The 26147-nt window shown below is 44.9% G+C and overlaps 1 protein-coding gene across 3 annotated transcripts in view; it reads left to right on the top strand.

Annotated features, from left to right (window-relative positions):
• The window catches only part of CA10 (carbonic anhydrase 10), a 493759-nt gene extending 472016 nt beyond the window's left edge, over positions 1-21743 (top strand). For all 3 annotated transcript variants that reach the window (XM_058704424.1, XM_058704426.1, XM_058704423.1), the window contains 4 exons: positions 1609-1681; positions 15703-15857; positions 17736-17910; positions 20454-21743. In XM_058704424.1, coding sequence (XP_058560407.1) covers positions 1609-1681; positions 15703-15857; positions 17736-17910; positions 20454-20476 — 426 coding nt within the window. In that variant the 3' untranslated portion in view covers positions 20477-21743. The remainder of the gene's footprint in view (positions 1-1608; positions 1682-15702; positions 15858-17735; positions 17911-20453) is intronic.
• The last annotated feature ends 4404 nt before the right edge of the window (positions 21744-26147 follow it).

Raw genomic sequence — 26147 nt, 5'->3', positions numbered from 1 at the left:
AGGAGCCCAAGGCACCCACTTAAGGGGGACAGCAGATTCCTTACCTGCCATGGCAGTATCTTTTTGTCTCTCTTTTCATGTGAATTGGCACAAACAGGTGGCTTCAAGCTATGTTTTAAATGGCCAAACAGGATGTCAAAGGAGAAGCTAAATTTGCCACAAAAGCTTCTGAGGAGCAGCAGTGTTTGCTTTGGGACTTCTCTCCATTTGGGGGTGGCTTTGAAGAACTCCACTGAGCATTGTCACTCACCAAGCCCCCCGCCGGTGTGCGTTTGTCTCACCACAACACACCCAGGAAACTGTGTGGGAAAGGAGAGACAGATGGAGGGAAAATAAACAGTCTGTGCTTTCTCCAAACTAAAAATTACCTGTTGCTTATCTAATAATAATAATCATCATCTGCTACAATTTTTCCCGCCCTCAGAATAAATCAAATCTAAAATGCTGATGTGTCACAGCATCCAATTAGCAGCTGAGGCGTAAATTGCAGAACTGAGAGAAGTAGGAGAGAAATGACTAGATGGATCCTCATACTTTGGAAAAGACTGAGTAGAAGAGAGGTGGTAAATAAAACAGTGTGCACAGCTATTTAAGGGCACATCACAGTCTCCAAATGGTGGTCCTCTGGCTTAAGACCCTTGAAGCTTGCCTTGTTCTCCCAAAGAAGGAATTTGGAGACCTGAGGGCATGGGTACAAAATGAGAACTGATCCCTGAACATCTAGTACAATGTTTGGCTTGTAATAAGCACTTGGTAAATATCGATTGGATGTATGGGCGCATGGATAGATGCATGGATGGATGGATGGGTAGGTGATTGGATGGACGCGTGGATGGATGATTGGTTGACTGAATGGTATGGTTTATGGTACATTTTATTCTTGTGATAATAAGCAGTGATATAAGGTTCTATAGTCTTAGAGAGTTTTTTTTCATCTCCTAATACCTCTCTTCTGGGTACTCTTTCTCTCTGTCTACTTAGATTAACTGTCCCTTTCCTGAAATGTCATTCCCTACCCTCTACTTAAAACTCTTTGATGGTTCCTCATCCCTACAGAATAAAGCTTAAAATGTCCTCACATGACATTCAAAGCCTGATATGAGCTAACCCCTGCCTACCTACCTCTCTAGCCTCACCTTTCATCTTTCCCCCAGAAGTACTTGCCTAAGTATAACTAGTTCTCACTCCCTCATGTCCGTATGCACATATTCTCTGTATGTAATTTTTTTCCTTACCCTTCCCTCCTTTTGCACACTCTACCAGCAAAGCACCTTGTAACTTCCACCCATCCTTCAAGACTCATCTCATTCCTTAGCTCCCCAGATGCCCCAGGTAAGTGAACTTCCTCTAATATCATCACACCTGTGATTCTATCATAACACTCTTTACATTCTATTATAACCATTCATTTACTCACCTGTCTTCTTTCTCTAGACTGGGATTTCTTGAAAGCATAGTCTGTGTATTTAATGTCTGAATTTCCAGCCACCACGGTGTTTGGCACATGGTAGGCACTCAGTAAATATGAATGAATACGTGAATGCATGGAGGCAGTGTTCATCCTGGGATAGTACTGCCCAGTCATTAATATTTTCTTTTCTCTCCTAGGTTTCTGATTCATCAAACCCATTTCTTAATCGAATGCTCAACAGAGATACTATCACAAGAATAACATATAAAAGTAAGTTTGGTTCAATTTCCTATACAGCAACTATTCTATAAAGGTTAGTCCTGTCTGAAGGCAGAAAGCCAGAACTGATGATCTCAGAGGGCCTCTTTCAGCTTCATGATCCTTTAATTCTCTAGAAAGTCACTCTGGAGAGTCAGGGTTGGCTAAGAAGCAGCTCATTTCAAAAGGACGTCCCCAGGGTGTCTTTGTCATCCACGCCTGTCTAAGGCAATAATGATTATTATGATGATGGTCATCGTTATCCCATGGATTGGTAATGAGCTGGGGGACTCCACTAGCTCACAAACTCCACCATGTCAGCTGGCCACATTTGGGGCTCTGCCAGTTATGTGATTGAAAAAGCATTCACCAGGTAGTTTGGATCCAACCCCAACATTTCCAGAGCTGGACCACATCTCCCTCTCTCTGTCACTGAGTCCCTTTTCAGGCCAAGGCAGGGTGGCATCTTTCTTCATTGCTATGTGTGATCTCCTGCTCTAGAGGAGTCTGTCCATTTCCATGCCTTCAGGTTTCTAGAATGTTTTCTCCCCAGGATCCTTAAGCAGAAAAGAAAGAACATTGCAAAGTTGAAAGGGGAAGAAGGAAAAGGGAACTATTGTGTCTCCCAGAGCAATCCCAGAAGTTGCAGCGTCTAGGAAAAGTTATACCTCACACCTCGAGATGAAAGAAGTAGGACAGGAAAAACTATTTTTTAAATTAATTAGGAAGGAGCAGAAAAGTGGGATTCAGGTCCTGACTTTGTCCTTAAGCAAGGAGCCTCTTCAGGTTAACTCTGTTTCTTCATCTATAAAGTGAAGAAGTTCAACTTCAGGTTTCTAGGGTCCTTCTGGGTCTGGGATTTTGAATTAAGCAATAGGTAGATCATGACTTCACCGAAGTAAAAAGCAAAATGCAAACATTCTTATACCCACATCCTTGCGGAGCACCCTTTCACCAAGCCAGGAGCTCAGCTCTGTCTGCTGTTTCTGCTTCCAGTGGTGATGGGGGAAAGACAGAGTGAATGCTTTCGGGTCTCCGTGGACTGCTGGAAGGAGAGTATGGAGAACCCTTCCCTCATTCATTTATTCACGCATTCAGAAAACATTTTCCACACACCTGCCCATGACAGACACCAGGCAAGTCTCCCAAAGTATAAAAATGGCCAGACACCAGCCCTCCCCACAAGTGCTCACTGCCAAGTCACTTCCATATGAAAAGGTTGGGGTGTGGGGCAGTGGGGGTGACGAATGAACTTGGAGAATCACAGTCCCCCTAGATGGACATCACCTGGAAGAATGAGTTGTCTCCAAAACCTACCCGCCCTTCCTCACCAGAGCCCCTATGGAGTCCTCTCTCAGTATACACTCAAGTTACTCATCTAAGGAAGGCGTTTCTATTTTGTGTGCAAAGAGCGCATTTTATAACTGCCCATAAAATATTATTAGTCTTTTAACTTTTTTTTGATTAAAAAAGCATGAAAATTAAATAAAATGTTTTCAAATAATCTTGAATTTGCAGTTTAGAGACCGTGAAAAGCCATGAAATCACACATTAAGCCCCAACACACAATCTAACAGATTGCCAGCTGCAGAGTCACTCATTAGTGGGACTTTCCTCCCCCAACCCACCCCCAGCACAGGTCTGATTAATATTAAGTGATGTGGCTGCTGTCGAAAATGAAACCCTCCACGGGGGTCTGAGCTACAGAAAGGTGGCCTTCCTCAGGAACTGGTACCAATCCTTGTGCAAACAAGGGGCTGGAGAGCCAGGGGGACAGATCTTGTCAGAACCAATGACAGATGGCCCTTTTGTGGGTAAGGGAAACTTCAGCTTCATCTGTTTTGAATGAGGCATCCCTGCTGACTGCCGCCCCATCAGCTCCGTGGGGATTGAGAAGGACGACTTTGACAATAGCTGAAGTGGATCACAATGTGAAAACCCAAGACCTTCATTCAGTTGTTCACTCACTCCACAAATATTTACTGAGTGGATCCTAGGTGCCACAAGATAGATCAACAGGACGTGTTTTCTGTCCACAGGGTCCTCACTCTAGGTCGGGAGACAGACATACGGTAGTGCATTATAGAGATTTATGTAACAAACATAATGCAAAAAAAAAAAAAACTGGAGAGAACTCTTTGGGATCATGGAAAAACTGCCTAGAATACATGGCATGGGTGCACAAAGCAGGTGCCTTTAAAATAAGGACTGAATCAATGAATAACTTTGCTGGAGAAAGAGAGGTGTGGGAAAGGGGGGGAGGGGAGAGAAGAAAAGAGGGAGGAAGGAAGGAAGCAAGGGAGGAAAAAGAGGAAGAGGGAGGGAAGGAAGGAAGGAGGGGGGGATGGCAGAAAGGAAAAAGAGGGAAGGAGGGAGGACATTCCAAGCACAGAGGGCCACATCCAAAGCAAGAAGAGCATTACAAGGACTGTGAAGGGTTCAGAGGAAGGAACTCTGCCTTCATCAGCTGTCCATTGCAGCGCCCACAATAAACATGGGGTAGGCTTGAATTAATAGAGGAATGAGTGGCCCCTGCAGTGTTAGTGACAGGGGCAGAGAGAGTGACAGGAGAGGTCATTTGGGTCCAGATATCGAAGGGTCTTGATGCCAGGCTGAGGAGTTTCTGCAGAAGACTGATTTGCATAAACGCCCTCACCCCTAGAAATGCAAATGGAAGAGAGTGGGAGCACCCCCTTCTCCTTCTGTCCCTCATAATCTATCTGTCACGGCGAAGGGAAGAGAAAGAGAATGAAAGCAAGATAAAGAGACCCCACATGGGGAGAGGTAACTGCTTTTGGCCCCATAATCACAGGTATTTGTGCTCTTACACTCTGGGCAATAATGGAGGCATTCCCAGTAGCACCTTTATCAGGCGCCACAGGGATAATGATGGCCCTACCAGTGGGAATGACCTCGACGCTGCTATGTGCAGGACACTGTGGCCAAAAGGGATTGATTTGCTCAGCAGGAGAGCGCCAGCACTCTTCCATCCGCTAAACTCTCTGACGCAGCTAGCCTGTGGAAAGTTGGCCTGGTAGCAAGTGGGGGATGTTCTGAAGCAGGAATCATTTACTAGGAAGCAGGCAGTGGGTGGGAAACACAAGCCTGGAAGCCTCCCCAGAGGCTCTGGAGACATGCTAGCATCAGCCGCTGAGTTCCAGTGGAGACACCACCACCTGATCAGGGACATCTATCAGGCTACCCTGCTTCTGTACTTCTAAGTAAGATTGAAAGAAATCAACCCCTTCCCCCACTGCCACCCAACCACACTCCCCAGGGACACATGACCCCGACCCACACCCACTCTTCCAACCAGCCCATTCTTCTGCTGCTACTCAAAATGACACCCCAGCATAACTTCAACTTGCCCCACTCACTTAGACATGGTACGCACTCCACAATGTGCTGAGTATCAGGAGTAGGGAAGCGACACTGAGTACCTTCAACATTTCAGGCTCTGTGCTAATAGCTTTCATGCAACACCTTACCTAGTGTTCCCAAAGTACCCACCTTCAAAGTGGGTATGATTTGCTATCCCAGTGTACATATGAGGAAACCAAGGCCCAGGAAGTGAAGCGATTTGACAAGGACATACATCTAGTAAGTGATTGTGTATGTCAGCAACTTCTGCATAACAAACAAACATTCAACAAGCAACATTGATATTTCCTGCTGTAGCTTGAGTGGCTTGGCTGTCACTTCTCTGGGATCAGGAAGATACCCATGGCAAGTACTTCTGATGGTGGAGGTCAGAAATGTGTGATGTTATTTATGGTGTAGGCTTGAAACTCACACACTGTCACTTCTATCCAGTTTTAACTGGCCAAAGAAAGAGACATGGCCAAGCCCAACCTCAGAATCCTCCCATGGAGGTGGGGATGGGAAGGGAGTGAACATTCCCTGAACAGTAATCTGGTCCTCCATAGTGAAGGAGCAAGGATTCAAACATAGGTCCTCCTAAGAACTTTTCTATGCCCTCATCTTCCCATCATGCTTCCTCTCTAAGGATAGAGAAAAACCTTACCTCTGAGGTCTTAGAACTAGTTGTAAGGCTGATCCTTTCACATTGCATAAAACTCATCAGCATGTTTTTTTCTTAATTCTAACTTTGGTTCTATGTCAAGAGTCATCTCCTCGCATTTTGCATTTGTTTCCACTTGGAAGGGACATACACTAGCCACAGAACTTGTGGGCACATTGAAAGTTCAGGTGATGGGCATTGAAGAGGGCACCTATTGGGATGAGCACTGGGTGTTGTATGGAAACCAATCTGACAATGAATTTCATATTAAAAAAAAAGAAAGAAAGTTCAGGTTCATTCCATCCTAAGCTCTCTGCAACTCTTGCCTATGCCTTGGCATGGGACCACTAATGGAAATCAGCATCATCCAGAAGGACACAGCAGCACTGCCATCATTGGCAAACAGAGTAACCAGAGAAGGCATAGACATTTGTTCCAGATGGGGGTCAATCTTCCCCATCATTCTTTCTCTTGGAGGCCATTGTTAGGAGAATTCAGTCTAAGACTTGGAGCAGTGACACCATCTGCTGATAAGGATCACTCTGGTCGCTTCATTGGAAGGAGACAGTAGAGGAGCAAAGGTCAACATTGGGAGATAATTTGCAACAATCCAAGTGACTTGACAATGTCAATAGTAATCCCAGGCCAATGTGGATGGGGTGGTGAGAAATGCTTGGGTATATTTTGAAGGAAGAACCACAAGATTTCTTGATAGATCAGATTTGTGATATGAGGGAAAGCGAGGAATCAAAGATGACTGTAAGGCTTTTAGCCCGAGCAACTGAAGGGAGGACACTCTCATCAGTGGAGATGGGGAAGACTGAGATGAAGCATATTCGTGGGTGGGGAAAGGAATCAGAATTTTCTAATGTGTTAAGCTTGAGATGTCTATTGGGCATCCAAGAAGAGGTGTGGAGTGGGCAGTTAGATATGAGTCTGGATTTCAGGAGAGAGAACTGAAGATATAAATGTGGAAGTCATTGGGATCCAGATGGCATTTAAACCTGGGTGAAATCATGAGTGAGAATAAATAGAGAAGAGAGGCGGGACATGTCCTCATTTTTGAAAGAGCAGCTCAAATCCCCATGACTTAGGATTGCAAATCATTTCTAAAGATATCTTTTAAATCCCACCCTGGAAGAGGCTCTTGTGTGTCTGTCTCATCAACTAGCTAAAGAGGTGCAGGTGAGTGGGAGCAAGCATGGAAGCACAGGGTGCAATCACCACAAAATGGCAACTATTTGCTTGAGTTGGTCACAGATCAGAGGACTCAGAAAAAAGGAATTGTGCAAAGTCATTCTATTGAGCCAGTTAAGAAAATCAATGCCAGGGAATAGGTAAAAGACAACCAGAAGGAGAATCTTACCAAAAGGACTAGAAATTTTGGAAGCCAGATACCATGGTGGTGAAACCACCATACTTAGAGAAAGTAACGTGCTCTCGTGAAGAGAGAGAGAACTGAGCAGACCTGGGCTCCTGTCTCTACCACTTCCTTGGCTGTGCGACTTCAGGCAGTTTTCATAACATCTCCGAAATTACAATTTCCTCGTCAGTAAAAGGAGGATAGTCAGACTGATATTGAGAGGGTTGGATGAGGATTAAGCAAGGTAGTCTGTTGCCTAGACAATGACTGGTGTAAACTAGCTATATTATTTAGTGTGGTCCTAAATTGTCCAAAGGACGAGTGGTAGAAAGATCACTATGAAGCCAAATAAAAACTATATTCACAGTGAATACAGCGCTGGGCACACAATATGGCTTACTTTAAGCGAAGGACAGCTCCTGTATATGAAGCCATGCAGTGGGTAGTAATGGCCTAGTGACGTTCTACTTTCCTTGGAAGCTTAGATTTCATATGTCTGAGCAAATCTTAGAAAACACTCTCACGAACCCAGGCCAACAATGGAAAAGACCAGCCTGAATTAATTTCAGGCTGAATTTAGAAGGTCTTCTAAAGAAAATCCATTTTATTAAAGTGAAATTCCCCTTCAATAGATTGAGGGTCAAGACCGGAATCATGACATTGAAAAATGGATTTTCTGAATGGATTTTCTGGAGGAGATATCAGTAATTTACGTGAAGTATTTTAATTTTTTAATGTAGTATCGTGTAAGAATGCCAATATCCCTCCATTTTTCTTGTGTTAATTAATTAGCAGCCCCAATTACATAAAAGGTAACATTCTTATCATTTTAGTATCCACCTGACTTCATCAAGCTGGCGTTATTTTTTTAAAAGCGATTTTATGATATTTTCAAGGGTGAAACCAGTAAACTAATGGAGTGCAAAGAGCCTTCTTAAATTGAGAACAGGGAGTAGTTATTAGAACATTACGTATAAATGAAGGCTTTCTTCCGATGTCCTAGGACAGAGTATCATTTGGATAGCTTCATTCTCTCTCACATAGTCCATTCATTTCATAGATTGTAAATACAGTACTGAACTTCAGCCCATTATGAATCCAAAAGATCACAGATTCCAAACTTTAACAGTTCTGGCTGTTGTCCTAATATATTTCCTCCAAGGAAATAAAGACACACAACCAAAGGCATTTAGAGGAGAGATTTTAAACATGGTGATTTGACGCACAGTACGAGCCCCTTAAAACACTGTTTTCAGTCTTTCCTGCTTACAACTTTGTTTTGGTCCCCTACCCTGACCCCGGCTAGAAGATGAATGCATAGGAAAGGAGAGACCAACTTGTGACTGCCTCATACCTCTCAGCTCCTTGGGAAGTGTTCCAGGCACCTGCTCCTCAGAGAGACGCAGTGGTAAATGTGATGAAATATCACCAGGGAGTTTAAGCATATTGCTCCTGGTGCCTCTCTCTATGCTTAATTGAACTTGTACTTTCATTTCAAAAGAATGGCTTTGGAGATGTTGTCACAGAATGAGAAATGCAGCACACTGCTTGCCATGTTGCAATCTAAGCAGTAACTCAGGGAAGCGAGGCACAGAAAAGGAGGGGCTTACCTCCATGAATCCAATTCTTAGAGGCCCTGTTTTTCACTGATTGTATAAAACAAAAAATCATATGACTTTATTCTTTAGTAATTGCCTTTTTTCATTTCACTTGGATTTGCCGCAGATTATGAGAGGAAATGTCATTCCATGTGAGAAAATTGCCAAATAGTTCCTTATTGATCAGAAGCAAGCCCAGGATCGATCTCTGGAACCACCATGCCTTTTTCTCATTGGCGTCATTCTCTTTGAATGGGAACTTCATAAGCAGGGACCGGGTGATGTTAAATCTCTCAGTGATCCACATAAGTAAACACGACACATTTAATAGAGGCTGCTGTTGGAGCTCAGATGAAGGGAACGATTCCCCCACTAAGCAGTCCTGGGTGTGTCATCATCGTACGTTTTACTTATAAAAATAAGTAAGAAAAAGTCAGCTTGAGAATTGTATCCATGACCAAGAACTCAGTAGAAGATGAATCACAGATTCAGCAAGGGCATGTCATAAAATTAAAAAGCACAGCTGTTGACTTCTCCAGTCATTTGAAAGAATAAAATCGGGTTATGAACCGCATGTAACTATTCTATACCTATTGAGTATCCAAGGGGTCTTCCGGTACTATAAAGATATAGCCGACACATTAAACATTACAAAAGTTTGAGCTACTGAGGGTAAATTTGTTTGGGTAAACTTGTTTATGTTTATCCCACCAAATACACCAAGCAAGTCTCCTTGGGGAAAAAAGAAGCTGTAAAAATGTGGCCTGGGGTTCTCAAACTCTATTCCCTGAAAGATGGAACCCTGACTTAAAGGCAGCCTGAGGCAGAGTGAGAATTCATGAGGACAAACATTACATGTTAAATGCATGCCAATTTCAGCAATGTAAATACAGGGTATAGACGTGTTTGGTGTAGAAACACGGTAATGCCAGCTGAAGACTGGCACTGGTCTCTCGCCCTGATATCTTGGGGTGTGATATATATGGGAGTAATAGTGAGCAGTATATTTAAGCTAATGGTACGAACTGGAGCCTCAGAGATTTTTCTCCATCATCTGACAAATGATATTTCCTCTTCTTCCTTTAGTTTCTGCCCAGCACCATTACCAGGTGGAGCTGCTGGGCAGAAACCGTTTTTGCTGATTCATCCCATCAGTGTTTGTTGAGCACCCACTATGTGGTGGACCTCATGCTGAGGTCTGGGGATTCAGAGGTAAAAGACAGAAGCCCTTCTCCAAAGGCTCACAAGGTAGTGGGGACGTTTAAATAGTAAGTTATTCTTGGCAAGCAGAGTCAGCAAATATGGTGGAAAATGAACCACTAACCCAGCTGGGGAGAGTCAGGAGACCTCAGGGAGGTCAAGCGTGGTTATCCCGGGGAAGTAGTCATCCTGGGTGAGGAAGCGGGAGTGCCATCAATGCTACCCAGTACAGCATGTGCCAAGTACAAATCTTCCTCGACTTACCGTGGGACTGTGTTCAGTAAACCCATCATAAGTTGAAAATATCCCAAGTCAAAAATGCCACTAGGGGCACCTGGGTGTCTCAGTCGGTTGAGTGTCCGACTTCAGCTCAGATCATGATCACTCAGTCCATGAGTTCAAGCCCCACATCAGGCTCTGTGCTGACAGCTTGCAGCCTGGAGTCTGCTTCAGATTCTGTGTCTCCCTCTCTCTCTCTGCCCCTCCCCCACTCATTCTCTCTCTCTCTCTCTCTCTCTCTCTCTCTCTCTCTCTCTCTCTCTCTCAAAAATAAATAAACATTGGGGCGCCTGGGTGGCTCAGTCAGTTAAGTGGCTGACTTCAGCTCAGGTCATGATCTCACAGTTTGTGAGCTCCAGCCCCGAATCGTGCTCTGTGCTGATGGCTCAGAGCCTGGAGCCTGCTTCAGATTCTGTGTCTCCCTCTCTCTCTCTGCCCCTCCCCTGTTCATGCTCTGTCTCTCTCTCTCTCTGTCAAAAATAAATAAACATTAAAAAAATTTTTTTTAATGCCGCTAATACACCCCACCTACCCACCATCATCACTTAGCCTCACTGACCTTAAACATGTCCAGAATACTCACATTAGCCCACAGTTGGGCAAAATCATCTGACACAAAGCCTATTTTATAATGAAGTGTTGATTATCCCATGTAATTTATTGAATAGTGCACTGAAAGTGGAGAACGGAATATAAACGGTTGTATCTGGGTACAGAATGGTTGGCGGTTACCATTCTGGGTACAGAATGGTTGTTTACATAACCTCGTGATGGAAAGGCTGACTAGGAGCTTCAGCTCGCTGCCCGGCATCATGGGAGAGGATCATACTGTATATCGCTGGCCTGGGAAAAGATCCAAATGGACAATTCGAAGTATGGTTTCTACTGGATGAGTATTACTTTCACACCATTACAAAGCTGAAGAATCGTAAATTGACCCATCCAAAGTTAGAGACCATCTGTACTCGAAAAGCGTGATCTTATTCTTCAAACAACTCTGAGGCTAGTACTCGGTCTCAGTTAGTCTGGGCTGCTATCATAAACTACCACAGACAGGTGGCTTACAAACAGATTTACTTCTGACAGCTCCAGAGGCTGGAATTCCAAGATCAAGATGCCAGCCAGCATGGTTGGATTCTGGCGAGGACCCTGTCATGAGTTGCAGAAATTTTGTTGCGTCTTCACATGGACGAAGGGGTGAGAGCGTTCTCTGGAGTCCCTTTAATAAGGGCGCTAATCCCATTCGTGAGGGCCCCATCCTCATGATCTAATTATCTCCCCAAAGCCCTGCCTCCTAATACTGTCACATTAGGGGCTAGGACTTCAAGATACGAATTTGGGGGGGACACACACATTCAGTCCATTGGTTACCCCAACCATCTGCATACTATAGATGTGAAAACTGAGGCTGGAGTGGTTACCTGCACATCCAAGACCACACAGAAGGTGAGCAGTGATGTCAGCACTCCCCAAGACAGGTCTGAGTCCAGTCCTCACAGTCTTCACACTCAGTCTTCCCAACTTCTGTGGTGTGAGGAAATAAAAAGGGCAAAAGGTGGAACACCTGGAGGGCTCAGACAGTAGAGTGTGTGACTCTGATCTCGGGGTTTTGAGTTCAAGCCCCACGTTGGGTTTGGGCTTACTTGAAAATAAAATTTTTATTTCAAAAAGGTCAAAAGGTGAAGGATGAATATTAGCAAGATTCATGGAAAGAAAGCAGCAAAGGGGGAGCAGGGGAGAGTGGAAGCACCCACAAGCTGACTGAGTTCTCTCACAGAGTATTGCATCTCTCAGGGATGTGGGCGAAGAGGAACCTCCTGGCAGGACCCCAGCAGGTGGAGTTGGGATACGGGCATGCCAGTGTTTTGGAAGCACACTGTTACCCTACTGTGTGGGTTAAATTCACTAACAGGGCGTCTTGCTCCTAGCCTGCCCCCCCACCACCACCCACACACACCGACACTTTCCTCCAACATGGATGCAACACAGAGCCTGGTGACAGTTTCAGAGAAACATAAATGTTCTTTTTCTTATTTCCAGCCATGCCTGCAATGCTACTCATGCTGCTGCCTCCTTCCTTCCCTCCTCTCCACCGCCCTAAATAAAATAAAATACAATAATAGCAGCACGCTAGAGTACCCAATATGCTCTGTGTGCAAGCTTGGTTAAACAAATCGCATTGACCTTTAATAAAGATGTGCCGAATGCTTCCTTCTCTCATTCAGTATGTTAATCTTCAGGCCAAACCGCCATCAGAGCAAGCATCATTAAGTGCAGATCTGATCTTGCCACTCCCCTGCTGTAAACCCTTCAGTGCCTCCACATTGCCTACAGGATGAAGCCCAAACTCCCAATAGTGCAGAGAAGGACCTCCCGGGTGTGGCCTGTGCCAGCGGCCAACTTCATCTTGCACAACACCCCTCCCTCCCTCTGCACCTGACCAGCACTCCAGCCCTCTTCCAAGGGGAGTCTCTCTCTCTCCATCCTCAGTTCTTTCCCTACAGTGCCGTTGACACTCACCCCACTGGCAGCTACACTGATTACCTCCTGTCATTCAAAATGCAGTTCGGGTCGGGTCCTCCATTAATACTCTCCCGAGTCCCACCCCTAGGCAGAACTGACAACCTCTCAGTGGACACAGTACAAATATATGTCACTGTCTCTGTGGCTCCTTGCTACATTCACTTAATTACATCCTGCTCACCTACACTTAGCTTAGTGCTTGACATACATTAGGGGCTTAAGAAACAGTGAGAGCCAAATAATGGATATTCAACAGAAGCTTACTGTGTTGAGGCCTGATCTGACTCTCAAGGACCATCACATTGGCATGTGCTCTGGACACTATGGCTTTATTAGAGAAGCATCTGACCATACAGGGCAGGGTACAGACCCAGTCCAGCCATACTCCAATCATTGCACCTCTCTGGGCTTGTCCTGATTCCTTCATATTTGGATAGGAAGGTAGATACATTTAAATGGAAATTGAAAGAAAGTCCTTTCTCCTAGGGTCAGTCTCCAAATCCAGCTTGGCCTCTCTGTCTGTCTTATGGTCATTTTGTGGACAAAGCTCTAGAGATGTTCAATTCCCCCCATCAGGGCAGTCAGAGCATTTGGGGAAGGAGGAGGGAAATGGTGGTTTTATTTACATCATTCCAAACCACTGAATCAGTTGATTTGTTCTTAATTCAGTTGACGAGGGAAGGAGCACTGAAGTTCAAGTTCCCTTGACAGAGATGACTCTTTCTTATCAGAGAAACTTGAGTGAGAAATTTCTGGAGATGCAGAAGGTAGGGGGCCTCTGCCCAGGAAAATGGATTAGCATCCTTGATGCTCTCAGGATCAGAAGGTAGGAACAGGCCTGACCAAGGTGCGCTCACCACCATCTGATAGAAGAGCCCACATGTATTTATTTTGCCATTTGTTGTCTGTCTCCTCAATAAAATGAGGGTGGGCACTGTCTCCTCAATAAAATGAGGGTGGACACTGCATCTATCTTGTTGACTGCTCTATCCCCAGACCCTAACCCTATGCCTGGCACAAAGAGGTGCTTAGTGAACATTTGTTGAGTGAATGAATGACTTTGGTCTGGAAGTCAGGAGAGCTGGCTTCCAGTTCCCACTCTGAAGTCACCAGCAAGCTCTGTGACCTTAGGCATGTTACTGTGCCTCTCTGATCTTAAGCTTCTTGTCAATGAGGAGTTATTATCTGCCTGACCAGTTTTACAGGTCACTCTGAGTTTCCAGCTGAATATGAAAGTCCTTTTTTTAGCATTATATGTGCACAGTACTAAACCTGAGAGATGATGTCGACTATTGAAGAGTTAGTCCTTTTCCACTGGGCATTAGAAACGTGGATGAGAGGATGTAGGAGGACTGGAGGAACCAGGCTCATCCCTCCACCTGCCAGGCACTGGGTTCCTGTCATGCATTCTCTGGGCCTCCTGGACTGGCCACAGTGGTGGACACTTGTGATAAACTGGGAATGCAAGACCCCTGGACACTTAGATCTGGAATCATCAGGATAGAGAGGGCAGTGGAAGCCATGAATGTAAATGGTCTTCTCACTGTAGAGTGAGGGGGGGGAAAAGCCTTGGACATGTCCCCCAATAAATGTCAACACAGAGAGAAGCAGGTGGAAAATCAGGAGCCAGCAACAGAACCTGAGAAGGAATGACCAAAAAAAAATAGGAATACCAAGCATGGCATTTTGGAAGCCAGGAGAAGAGAGTAAGAGTGCACGGAAAGAAGGGGAGGGATCATAGAGGATAGGAGTGAGAGAGGCTCACTGGAATTTGTGGATATTTGAAAACTTCAGTACATTCAGTGCTTACAAAGTACAACCAATGTGTTGAATTTAAAAATCAGAATGAAACAAACCAAAACGGCAACTGTTTTTAGTTGATCAAGGTGCTTATTATCCTCTTGTTTTCTCTCTTTTTTCCATATAGTCTGATATATACTTATGTCACTTTTATAATTGAAAAAGCATATTTAATACTAAAATACATATGAGTATGACTACCTCAAATACGTGTAAAAAGAGAAAAGGCTATGTACATGGGCCCGATAGAGAGGAGATCCACAAAAATGAAATCCATTGTTGAACTTAACTGTTGAATCTCATGGTAGGATCTGGCCTGATTTGCTTTTCTTTCTAAAAGTGTTTTCTTAACGTCCTTTTAATTGAGCAATGTAAACAAATAAGAATGGTGACCAGGCAATGTTTCAATAGGTCCTGAAGCCTTTAATTGTATATTTCATTATGACTATAATGCTATGGGTCTAGGTCTCAGGGGCCATCACCACGGACTTAGTTCTTTCCTGTGTCCTTGTAGTGACCACATTTCTGTTCACCAGTATTCATTGCCCCCATCCTGCTGGAGAAATGTGCTTCTTTGAATCCCCGATGTCAACCTTGACCATATTACTTCTTGGGCTGCCAAAGTGTGAGCAGAAGTGACATGTGTCCCTTCTAGGATGGAAGTTTTAAGAGACAACATATGCTTCATCATGCTTGCTTTCTATCATTGCTACTCACAAGGGTCTTAAATGGCATCTGCTCTATGGGCCCGAGTCCCTGAGTGTGAACAGCAGTGACATGGAGGCAGCTCCCAGCCAACCTAGGGTGAACATGTACACAAGCAAGAAATAAACCTTTGTTGTTTAAAATAACTGAGATTCATGGGGCGCCTGGGTGGCTCAGTCAGTTGAGTGTCCAACTTTGGCTCGGGTCATGATCTCACCATTTGTAGGTTTGAGCCCTGTGTCAGGCTCTGTGCTGACAGCTCAGAGCCTGGAGCCTGCTTCAGATTCTGTGTCTCCCTCTCTCTCTGCCCCTCCCCTGCTCATGCTCTGTCTCTCTCTGTCTTGAAAATAAATAAAACATTAAAAAATTTAAAAATAACTGAGATTGGGGGGGTGGGGGCAGGAGGCTGTTCATTACTATAGCCTGTCCTAGCAGATACGGTCTTCTGGAGTCTGAAAAGAAAAAGAAAAAAAAAACAATTATCAGCAATATCAGGCTTTCTCAAGAAACCTAACTCTTAAATCTTTCTTATTTTATTCTCTAGATGATGCATATTTACTACAGGGACTTAATATAGAGGAACTATATCCAGAGACCTCTAGTTTCATTACTTATGATGGGTCGATGACTATCCCACCCTGCTATGAGACAGCAAGTTGGATAATAATGAACAAACCTGTGTACATAACCAGGATGCAGGTGAGCTTTTCCGGGGTCTTTTAGCTCATGGGGAAGACGGTATAAAGACCGACTGGGTTTGTGGAGCGCCTGTTCTATCAGTTTGCTAGGACTGCTTCAATGAAGCATCATAGACTTGGTGGCTTACACAACAGAAATGTACTGCCTCACAGCTCTGGAAGCTGTAAATCCAAGATGATGGTGTCAGCAGGGTTGATCCATTCCAAGGGATGTAAGGAAGAAACTGTTCCACACCTGTCCTTCAGGTGGGTTGCTGGCAATCTCTGGTGCTCCTTGGCTTGTAGAAGCATTGCCCGCTCTGCCTTCATCTTTACATGGCGTTCTTCCTCTGTGTCTCTGTCCAAATCCCCTTTTCTATAAGGCCACCAGTCATAATGAATCAGGGCCCACGTTATGACCTTAGCTAATTACATCTGTAATGACCCCATTTCCAAATAAAGTCACATTCTGAGGTGCTGGGGTTAGGACTTCAATTTATGAATTCTGGGGGTACACAATTGAAATCACCACACCTGTGTTTGAAGAACCAGCCTCTGAAAAGGCTTAGCGTGAACTAATTATAGATAGAACCATCCCACCTGTCTGAATGAGAAAAGAGAGCAGGGTTCCCAAAGTGTGACAGCTGTGATGTTCAGACAGCAAGTGAGCAAAATGGATATGTCGAAATATGTTTGAAAAAGCTGGATTTAAAAAAAAAATTTAAATAGATTTTCTTATTGGGAAACTTCTCAGAGCCTTTAAATCGATAATACATGTGTCCGTCTCCAAGGGAAGGCACGGGATGTTTAGCATTTCACGAACCTATTTGAATGTGGGATTTTTTTAGAGCACCTCACCGGACTAGCATTCTCTGAACTGCATGAGAACCAGTGGCCACCTGGTGCCATCTTTGCTAATGGCTCAACTGTGTGCTCCTAAAGCTGTCACCCCCACTTATGTGAAGGGAATACTCCTCCTCTTTATAACGAGGGGGGGTAAATTACATCTGTTCGAGTTTGGACTTCTCTGATGGTGAGCGTCTATAAAAACTCAAAAGGAAGATAGATGAGCAAAGGAAGTAGAATCCAATCTCCTTATCCAGTCTCCTTGACAGAATATGTTCTCACAAGCCAACAGTCTGAACCATTTGAAGGCTCTGATCCTATCTGTAGTGATTGGGATTCTTTAGGTGACAAGGCACCCCCTCCAGATGACTTAAACTTAGGGAAAAGGATGTATTCAAGAGATATGGGGGCATCTCATGGAAGTTGAGATCAGAAATTGCTGTCAGGAATTCACGAGAAGTCCATCCTCCCTGTTCTTCTCTGCTCCTTGTTGCACATATGCTTTATTCTTCTTTTCTGTTGGAGACTCTTCCTTTGCTTCACAGTCCTGGGGTGGAACATGGTAGAAAATGCTCCAGTCCAGCCACCTGGTCCTGATAATCACAGAAAATGAACCAGATTCATCCAGCGTAATGTAGTTCTGACCCTGGGACCAATCACTACCATTTGGCTAATACCCATGTGGGGGAATGATTCCCTGAATTAGTGAAAGTTATCAAACCATGAGGTGTCAGAGAAAAAAAAAGGACACTGGAGAACAACTAGATAGATTTCCTCCTTTGACAGAGAGTGTATTTGAGGATAAGAGAGAGCAAGAGGACTTGTTCAGAGCCATGTATGACCTAGTCAGATAGAAGCAAGGCTCACTCCATGCACGGAGGCATCAGTGGGCCTGCAGCACAACTGAATCCATGAAACAAGGGTCTCTGCAGGGCTCACACGCCCTCTCCCAGGCAGCCAGTACCACCAGGCGTGGCCACAGTCTACGCGGTACTCCTTTTTCCCTAGTGCATTTAGGAGAATGGGTCGGACTCAGCTGTGTCTCTCTCCACAGATGCATTCCTTACGCCTGCTCAGCCAGAATCAGCCATCTCAGATCTTTCTGAGCATGAGTGACAACTTCAGGCCTGTGCAGCCGCTCAATAACCGCTGCATCCGCACCAACATCAACTTCAGTTTACAGGGGAAGGACTGTCCAAACAACCGAGCCCAGAAGCTTCAGTATAGAGGTGGGTGCAGTGGCTCCGAGGGCAGTCGACCCCAGCCAGAGCTCAGCCATCTTGTTTAGGCTGGCTTTTAAAGGCCTGGTGTTAGCTCCCAATATAAGAACCATGATTACAAATGACGATGAGACCACCACCTTCCGTTTGTATCGTGTTTTCCTGTTGGTAAAACCTATATATCATTAGAGATAGAAATTAGAGAGAGAGAGAGAGAGAGAGAAAGAGGTAGAGATAGAGATATTAGAGATAGCAATAGAGTTAGGGATAGGGATAGAGATAGATAGGGAAAGAAAAAGAAAGAAAGAGAAAGGAAAGATAGAGATAGAGAGGTGAGGCAGGGGCGCCGGGGGTGGGGGGAATGCTCAAACCTTCAAATCCCTTCTGGTTCAAGCAAGACAGCATTAAAAAAAAAAAAAAGGAAAGAAGGAAGGAAGGAAGAAAGTTTTATCGGAGCCCAAGTTAGGACAGCTGCCAGGTATATACAATCTTCACAAAGAAGAGAGTGCTCCCATGAAGGAACATTTGGTGTAGGGTTATATACATTTTTTTATATAAATAGTTACAAGTCATTACACTAAGGACATTTCCCAAAATTGCAGACCTTATCTCAAGCTTCTAGAATCTACAGCGCCATATCACTTTAAACTTATGGGAACCAGGGAGGTTTTTCTCCTTTTTCTATTTCTTTCAGTTTTTACTTAAATTCCAGTTAGTTAACCTATAGTGTAATATTAGTTTCTGGTATGTGGTATGGTGATTCAACACTTCCATACGTCACCCTGTGCTCATCACAACAAGTGCACTCCTTAATCCCCATCACCTATTTCACCCATCCCCCCACTTACCCCTCCCCCCTCTCCCCCCCCCCCCCCCTCTGGTAACCATCAGTTTGCTCTCTGTAGTTAAGAGTCTGTTTCCTGGTTTGCGCCCCCCTCTCTTTTTCCCTTTGCTTGTTTGTTTTGTTTCTTAAATTCCACATATGAGTGTCATCATATGGTGTTTGTCTTTCTCTGACTGATTTCGCTTAGCCATAAGACAACGTTTTTATTGCCATTTTACCAAGGGCCCAGCGAGGCTGATTTTCCAGTGTTATTTGTTAGAACAGGACAGCTAGAAGCCTTCAAGTTTTTAGCTATGTGCACGGTGGTCTCCACCCACCTTTCTCCCAAAAGGCAAGCAAATGTTCTGGATGCCAGGCCAATGGGATCCAATGAGGAACTATGTGTGAGCACATCGTTTTCCAGTGCTGTGTTTCTAGAAGTGACTATTATCCCAACTAAAGAGAACATTTAAGATGACACCTGCCTCCTATAACCCTGTTGTCCATATCCAGCTCCCTCTCTTCCCTTATGCATGCTCAGTAACTGTCAGCCGTTGTGGTAAGCCCTCAACATGGAAAGGAAGATGGAGACAGAAGAAAGTCATGCAGATGCCTTCAGCAGGGAATCCACACACCTGAGCTCCAGGCCTGGTTCTGTCACTACCAAGCCATGTAAACCCAACAGTCATTTCCCCCAGGGCCTGGCTTTTTTCATGACAGTCCCTATACCATCTACTTCATGACTTGTGAGGAGCAAATGAGAGCCTGGGTGGGGAAGCCCTTTGTAGCAATAACGTGCTGCCCAAATATGGGAGCTACGGATGTTATCAGGCAGCTTTTAGAAGCAGCTACCACTGCTGCCCCGAGGTCCCCCACTTGAGCTCTCCTGCTTCCCCCACATTTCCCTCTTTTTTCTCTGTCAGATATATGCAGAGTGTCCAAACTACAATTTTCTGTTCCCTTCTAGCCAGAACTACCAGAAAAATACTCAACTCATTCATTGAACGTTCCCTTATTCAACACCTAGTTGTTGTGCACCTACTAGGTGCCAGGCACATACTTAGCTAGGTGATGGGAATACAGTGGTGAGGAAGACAGATATGACCCATGCAGAGCTTACAGTCTGGAGCAGGGATCACAAACTTTTTCTGTAAAGGGCCAGCTGTTAAATACTTTGGGCTTTTGAGTCATATGGTCTCTGCTACACTCTTATGTTGTAGTGTGAAAGCAGCCATAGACATTATGTAAATTAATGGGTGTGGCCATGTTCCAATAAAACTTTATTTACAAAAACAGATCACAGGCTGTATTTGGCCCATGGGCTGTTATTTGCCCACCCCTGGTCTACAACACTGCCATCCACTAGAGCTTTCTGTGACTATGGAAATGTTCTATATCTACATTGTTCAGTATGGTCGCGACTAGCCACACGTGGCTGTCAAACATTTGAAGCATGGCTAGTATGGTGATGCACACTAAATTTTTAGTTTTATTTCATTTTAATTAATTTTAATTAATGTTAGCTACGTGTGAGTGGTAACAAACATATTGGACAGCTCAGGCCTAGAGGTTTATGAGGAAGTGGATGAGGTAGTTGGGATACATACATACAATTCCCAGAACTGTCCCTTCCCCTTTGGAGTAACCCCACCCCCCAACTTCATTCACATTAATTCAACTATGCCTTGTTTTGTACTGTGTGTGTCTGTGTTTTTTTCTTCCTTTCCAGTAAATGAATGGCTCCTCAAGTAAGGAACGAGGCCAAGAAGAATCTCAAGAAGAAATGCTACAACTGTGAATTGATGTAACCTAGATACCCCTTCTTTCTTCTCTCTCCTTCCCTCCCTCAAGCCTCATCCACTCTTTGGATTGGCCCTTTCTTCATGAAAAGTGTCTGCAACACCATGCCAGAGGAACACATCTCTTACACACACCCACCAACACACACACACAAGCACTCACACACACACGGACGCACGCAAACGTATTCACACACAGACACACTTACATGGCCTCCAAGATGGGAAGTCAAGTTTCAGAAAAAAAAACAGGCTCATTCATAAGAGGTCTTAGAAGAAAATAACCAGTTAACCTGATTACAATTTTGATACTGTTTTCCTGAACTAATAAATCTACCCAATGAGACTTTTCAGCCTTTGTACATACAAAATTCTTCCAAAAGAGAGAGAGGAGGAAACACAGCTCCGACAGCATCAAGTGGACTTTGTTCTTGGCATCAAGTGATCTCGGGTGGTGTCCTAGGATCCTCTGAGGGTGCTGGTGACAGGTGAACCAGGACAAAGTTGGCCAAGGACACTTATTTCTAGATTATGATTCTTCTGTTTACTCAAAAATTTAAAAAGAAAAGGACAGACATTGAAGAGATACACATTGTATATATATCACTGCAGACTATAAAGAAATGGAATTATTTCCCCTCTTTGTCACATATCTGTAGTAGGATTTGCCAAGATCAGAATCGATCCATTCACTGTTTCTTGTTTTCCAAAGGTCATACATTGTGTTTGGTTATTGTTAACAGCTCAATAAATGTGTTTAACGAGTTCATTTCATTTTTCTGGCTTTAGTCTGTTCTCCTTCCTTACAGGCGAAGCCTCGGCTCCATGCAACTGCATTCTTTGATTTCACTTATTCCTTCATCTACCTGTTCCGTTCGTTTGCAGCCAGTTTTTACTGAGTTTGTGGCAATCAGGAATGCATTTGCTAAGCAAGTATAACTTTAATTCCACTCCATGGCTCTATCATTCATACAAGGTGAGCTTCAGCCTGAGATAGCAGGCGACAGATTTCTTGCGTTTCAAAACTGCCATCCCCCCTGTGATGTTCCCTTGAAGGAATGCACTTTGCCTTGTAAATTCCTGGGAAGGGGGTGTCTTTTCTCTCCAGGTGCAGCCGGATCTCACAAAATACAAACGAATGCCTTTCTTTCCTTGTTTATAATGGTCACTCACTGTGTTTGGTTACTGTCAAGAAATCAATAAATGTGTTTAACAAGTTACCCGGTACCCATGTCTGCCTTTATTGAGCAGGAGGATGCTCCCTGCTGAAGCCTCTGCATCCTGCTGTGTCCGTGAGCAATTGCACTGTGGCTGGCAGGGCAGCAGAGCCTCAGAGCAGCCTGGCTGGCCATTCCCAGAGCCGGGTAATTAATACCCTGTTGAGAAAACATATAAGCTTAGCTGCTGGAAGGGAAGATCTGGATGTTCGTTCAGTGGCGAAATTAAAAATAACTCACGTCTCTCCTTTCTGTCACGGTCTTCTGAAGGAGGGAAGGCACAGGCATGAAGGGGCTGTGTGAATGGGAAACTTCGCAAGCACATGGGAAGCTTCAGCCAAGTGACGCATTAGCCATATTAAGGACAAAAATAAACAAACAAATAAAAATAAGAACAGCCAGATGGTTCATACTTGAAATAATACGCTTAATTGAATTTTTTTCACTTTTTACACCAATGTTAGTTAGATGGTGGCCTTAGGCGTGATGACATGTGAGCCTGTTTCCAAGCAATTGTATTTTTCCAGAACAGCAAATCTGCAAAGGTTTAGGGTAGGCAGGTGGCAGCTTGCTGCTTTCTCTCTGAGTCGGAACCTTCCCTAGCCAGCAAGGTCAGGCAACAGTTCATATAGTGGTTGGGGAATATTGGTAAATCAACCAAACTTGGCTTCAGACCTTCACTCTGTCACTTGTCTGCCTGCTGTGTGATCCTAGGCAACTTGCTTTACTTCTCTGATCTGTATGTTGGGGATGATAGTAACCGCCTCTGTGAGGTGGGAGGCTTAAATGCAACACAGGTCCTTTAAACAGCTAGCCCAATACCAGTGATGGTTCTATACATGGTGCCTAGAGGCCGTGTGTGTGTGGCCCCCCTGGCAGGGTTTCTCTGGAACATACCATACCTCCCTCTACAAGGAGGGGTCAGCACCAGTCACAAAAAAGCCATCAATTAATATCAAACAAGAGTAATAGGTACCCAGCAGACCACATATAGGTAAATGCCTGACGTGTGTCAGGGCACAGAAGGAGCACCAGTGAGGAAGAAGATGGGCCAGGGCTTCTAGACTCTGTTCCATTACTAGCATCCTCTGTGATACAAATCAACTCCCCTTCCTGGGACACTGTCCTTATCTAGAAAGAACGTGGGCATGGCAATCTCCCATGGCCTCTCCACTGTCATTCCCTAACTCTGCTCTCATTCAGCTCTCAGTCCAGGGAAAGCAGAAGAAAACCCAGGCCTGACACCCTGGGGTCCCTGGGCACAGGCAGAATTTCTCTCTGGCCACACAGAACCAGAAATGGAGTGAACTCACCGGTCTCCCAGCTCCTGGGCCCCGTCCCAAATGTGCCTTCTCCCCACTCACCGGGTCGCCCAAACTACAAAATGGAAATAGAGGCACTTTGCCCTCAAACCATGTGAAAACAATAAAGATTAGCTAGATTTGTACCACTCTAAGGGAAAAAAAATAGAAAAATTTTAAAAATATCAAAAAGCCCGTGAGAGTTGACCTGTAAAGCCATGAAGAAACAAAAAAAGATTTATCCACGTGAAGTGCGTGGGTGCTCAGAAAGGAGGTGGCCGGCAGTGCTGGGTTGCGGGCAGATCTGCAGGCTTACATGCAGGGATATGCATGCCATGCCCGAGTTCCCTCCTTGGCAAAATGGGGAGGGGAGGTAAATATATGGAGAAGAGAATGCTGGGCAAATTGCATGAGAAAAAGAGAAGACCTGGTGTGAAGATCCCCAGTGCCCCTCTCAAGGACACCTTTTGTGGTGTCCAACAGGATTTAGAGCCTCGTGCCCACCTCCCTCTGTAGCAGTTTGGTTTCCATGGTGATGCCGGGACAGCCACAACTCGCTGCACTAAATGTGTCTGGAATGTAACATGGAGTTTGGTCAGGAGAGCAGTCCTCCATCGCAGCCCATAGCCACCCAGCTTAGGCCGAAAGGTTTGACCGAGAATCCTCAATTAACATATGCCAGCGCCCCCAGGGTGGGTCCTTACCCCGCTGGACCCCAGAGCACTCATAGCTCAGGAGAATGACTGTTTTCCTCTTCCAGAAAGCCTGAAAGTAGGACCCGCAGGAGCAGAAACTCACTTGGACATCATCCACCGGCTGGCACGGTTGAACATAAGATAACACCCCAATAAAGTCTACCGTGGGCTGCACGTGTCCTGTGGGCCAAGCCCTGTGCTAAACAACTTACAAATGTCATTTCGCTTCACCTACACAGAGACCCACCAATCACCATTGCTGCTGTGTGTTATAAAAGCAGAAACTGCACTTCTTAAGATTGGGTGACACAGGGTCACACAGCTCATAAACAGCAAAGCCAGACCCCGCTCTTTTAAGCCAGTGGTTCTCCAAGTGTGGCCCTTTCAGCATCAGAGGGAAACCGGGTGGAAATGCAAATTCTTAGACTGCACTCTAGGGGTAGGAGCCCAACTGCGTGTGTTTACACAAGTCCTCCAGGTGATTCTGGGGCTCACTCAAGTGAGGAGCTACTGGAAATTGAGTGCTCACTTCCACTCCCTCCTACTCTGGAGCCTCCAATCTTTGCTACACACTAGACTCTCCTGGGATGTTTTAAAAACCTGTTTGCCCAGGCTGCACTGGGTACGACTGAAGTCAGAATGTCAGAGTGGAAGCCAACTGTCGGTGTTTGTAAAAATCCCCAGGTGATTCCAACGTGCAGCAAAGTTGGGAACCACGTGCCTGTCTGAAGGACCTGCTCAGAGAAAGGCTTGCCTGTAAGGTGCGTCCGTGGGACCCCAGAGACCAGTATTATCTCATCAGTCTTCTCTTTTCGGAATCACATCCCAATCTTTGTGCACAGTAACTTTTTTGGATGGTCTCAGAATGTTTCCGGGCCATTTTCCTTCCCCAAATTTTCAGCTAACCAGGTCTAGCATTTGAATAACAAATATCCCTGTTTTAAATAAGAGAAGCATCAGTATTGAAACACTGGCTTGACAGCAGCCTTCCAAAACCCACCCTAGGTGATCACTCATGATGACTCAGATCATAGGTAATGTTTCCAAGACTTCAGACCATCATGAATGAATGAAAACAGGCGGTGAGTCAGGAGACCAGATGTTCAGAAAGATAAGCTGGGTGCATAATTAAGGCACAGGCAAATTATAGCCTTGTCAGTTCCAACGTCTTGGTGTCTCTTCCATGCAGTGCTCTCTCCCCACAGCCCTGCAGCCCTGTGACAAGCCCCAGTCCCTGCCCTCATCTTCTCAGCCCAGACCATAGTAACATGCACTCAGCAGATCCTTCAGTCTCCAGTCTCCCAATTGTGAAAGACCCTAGGCCAAGATACACCCCCAAAAATATCCACACTCTGCTCTCAGATCAGGGGAATTTGAGTCCACACTGCGGGGAGAGGGAGGGAGGATAATCTAAGACACTTTCCAGGAGAGAGACCAAAACACAAAGCTAAGCAGATAATCCGATGGGGCAGCACTCCAAACTAATTTAATAAACAGATTCCAGGAGCAATGCGAGAGGACACGTCCTGTTTGTCATACCTGGAATACAGATTAGAAAGCAGAACCCAGGAAATCGGCTCAGCTGCTCTTCATAGGGTGTCTGCCACGGGCAGGGTGGGGAGGAAGAGATTGAGAGTCATGGCCTGACCAAGACATTTCCAACACATTCCCAACTCAACTTAGGATCAGTGAACCAAAACGAAATCTCCAACCAGAGCACATCTCCAAGATGCCCACTTCCAATATCCCCCACTTGTTTTCAGGTTGAACATTCAACTTCTGGAGCAAAGCAGGCAAATCCTTCCCTTGATGGATTCTCAGCAGATGCCTGCAAATTCGTAGCTCAGCCTCCCAACCTCTGTCCGGGTTATCCCTCAGCTTAGAATGCTTTCTGGTCCTTCCTCACCTGTGGAAATGCACACCTTTCAAGAAACCCAGCTCAAATGCTACCCCGGGCATCCCTGATCTCCCCAGGGAAAACTCCCTGAGCTCACACAGCCTGATTTTGTCTGATTCACATGTACTTCATTCAGGTCTGTATTAGAAAATACAGATACAGAAATAGATGTGTGTTGTGTATAGAGAACTTCATATGGTTCTGTATTTTCCTATCTGCCCATGCCACTCCAAAGTTCTCCAACATTATCCCTTCATTAATCTTTGTATCTCTCCCTCCTATGCACAGAGAGAAAAAGGTAAAGAAATCATATCATTATTCTTTGTAAATAGGAGGTACTCAAGAAAGGTGGTTGATATGTAGAATTTTCCTATGAGAAGCAGGATAATGATCTGATCCTTTCCTTCGGGGCTGCTTGGCTCCTTCTCTGCCAGGTATACACCAGGCATGGTGCTGGGTTCTTTAAATATATTTTACATGTATTTTTTTATTCTATTGGGTGCTCATCGAGGTT

The sequence above is a fragment of the Neofelis nebulosa genome, chromosome 16 (assembly GCF_028018385.1).
Source record: "Neofelis nebulosa isolate mNeoNeb1 chromosome 16, mNeoNeb1.pri, whole genome shotgun sequence".
Lineage (NCBI taxonomy): Eukaryota > Metazoa > Chordata > Mammalia > Carnivora > Felidae > Neofelis > Neofelis nebulosa.
This window is presented reverse-complemented; position numbering and strand designations above follow the sequence as displayed.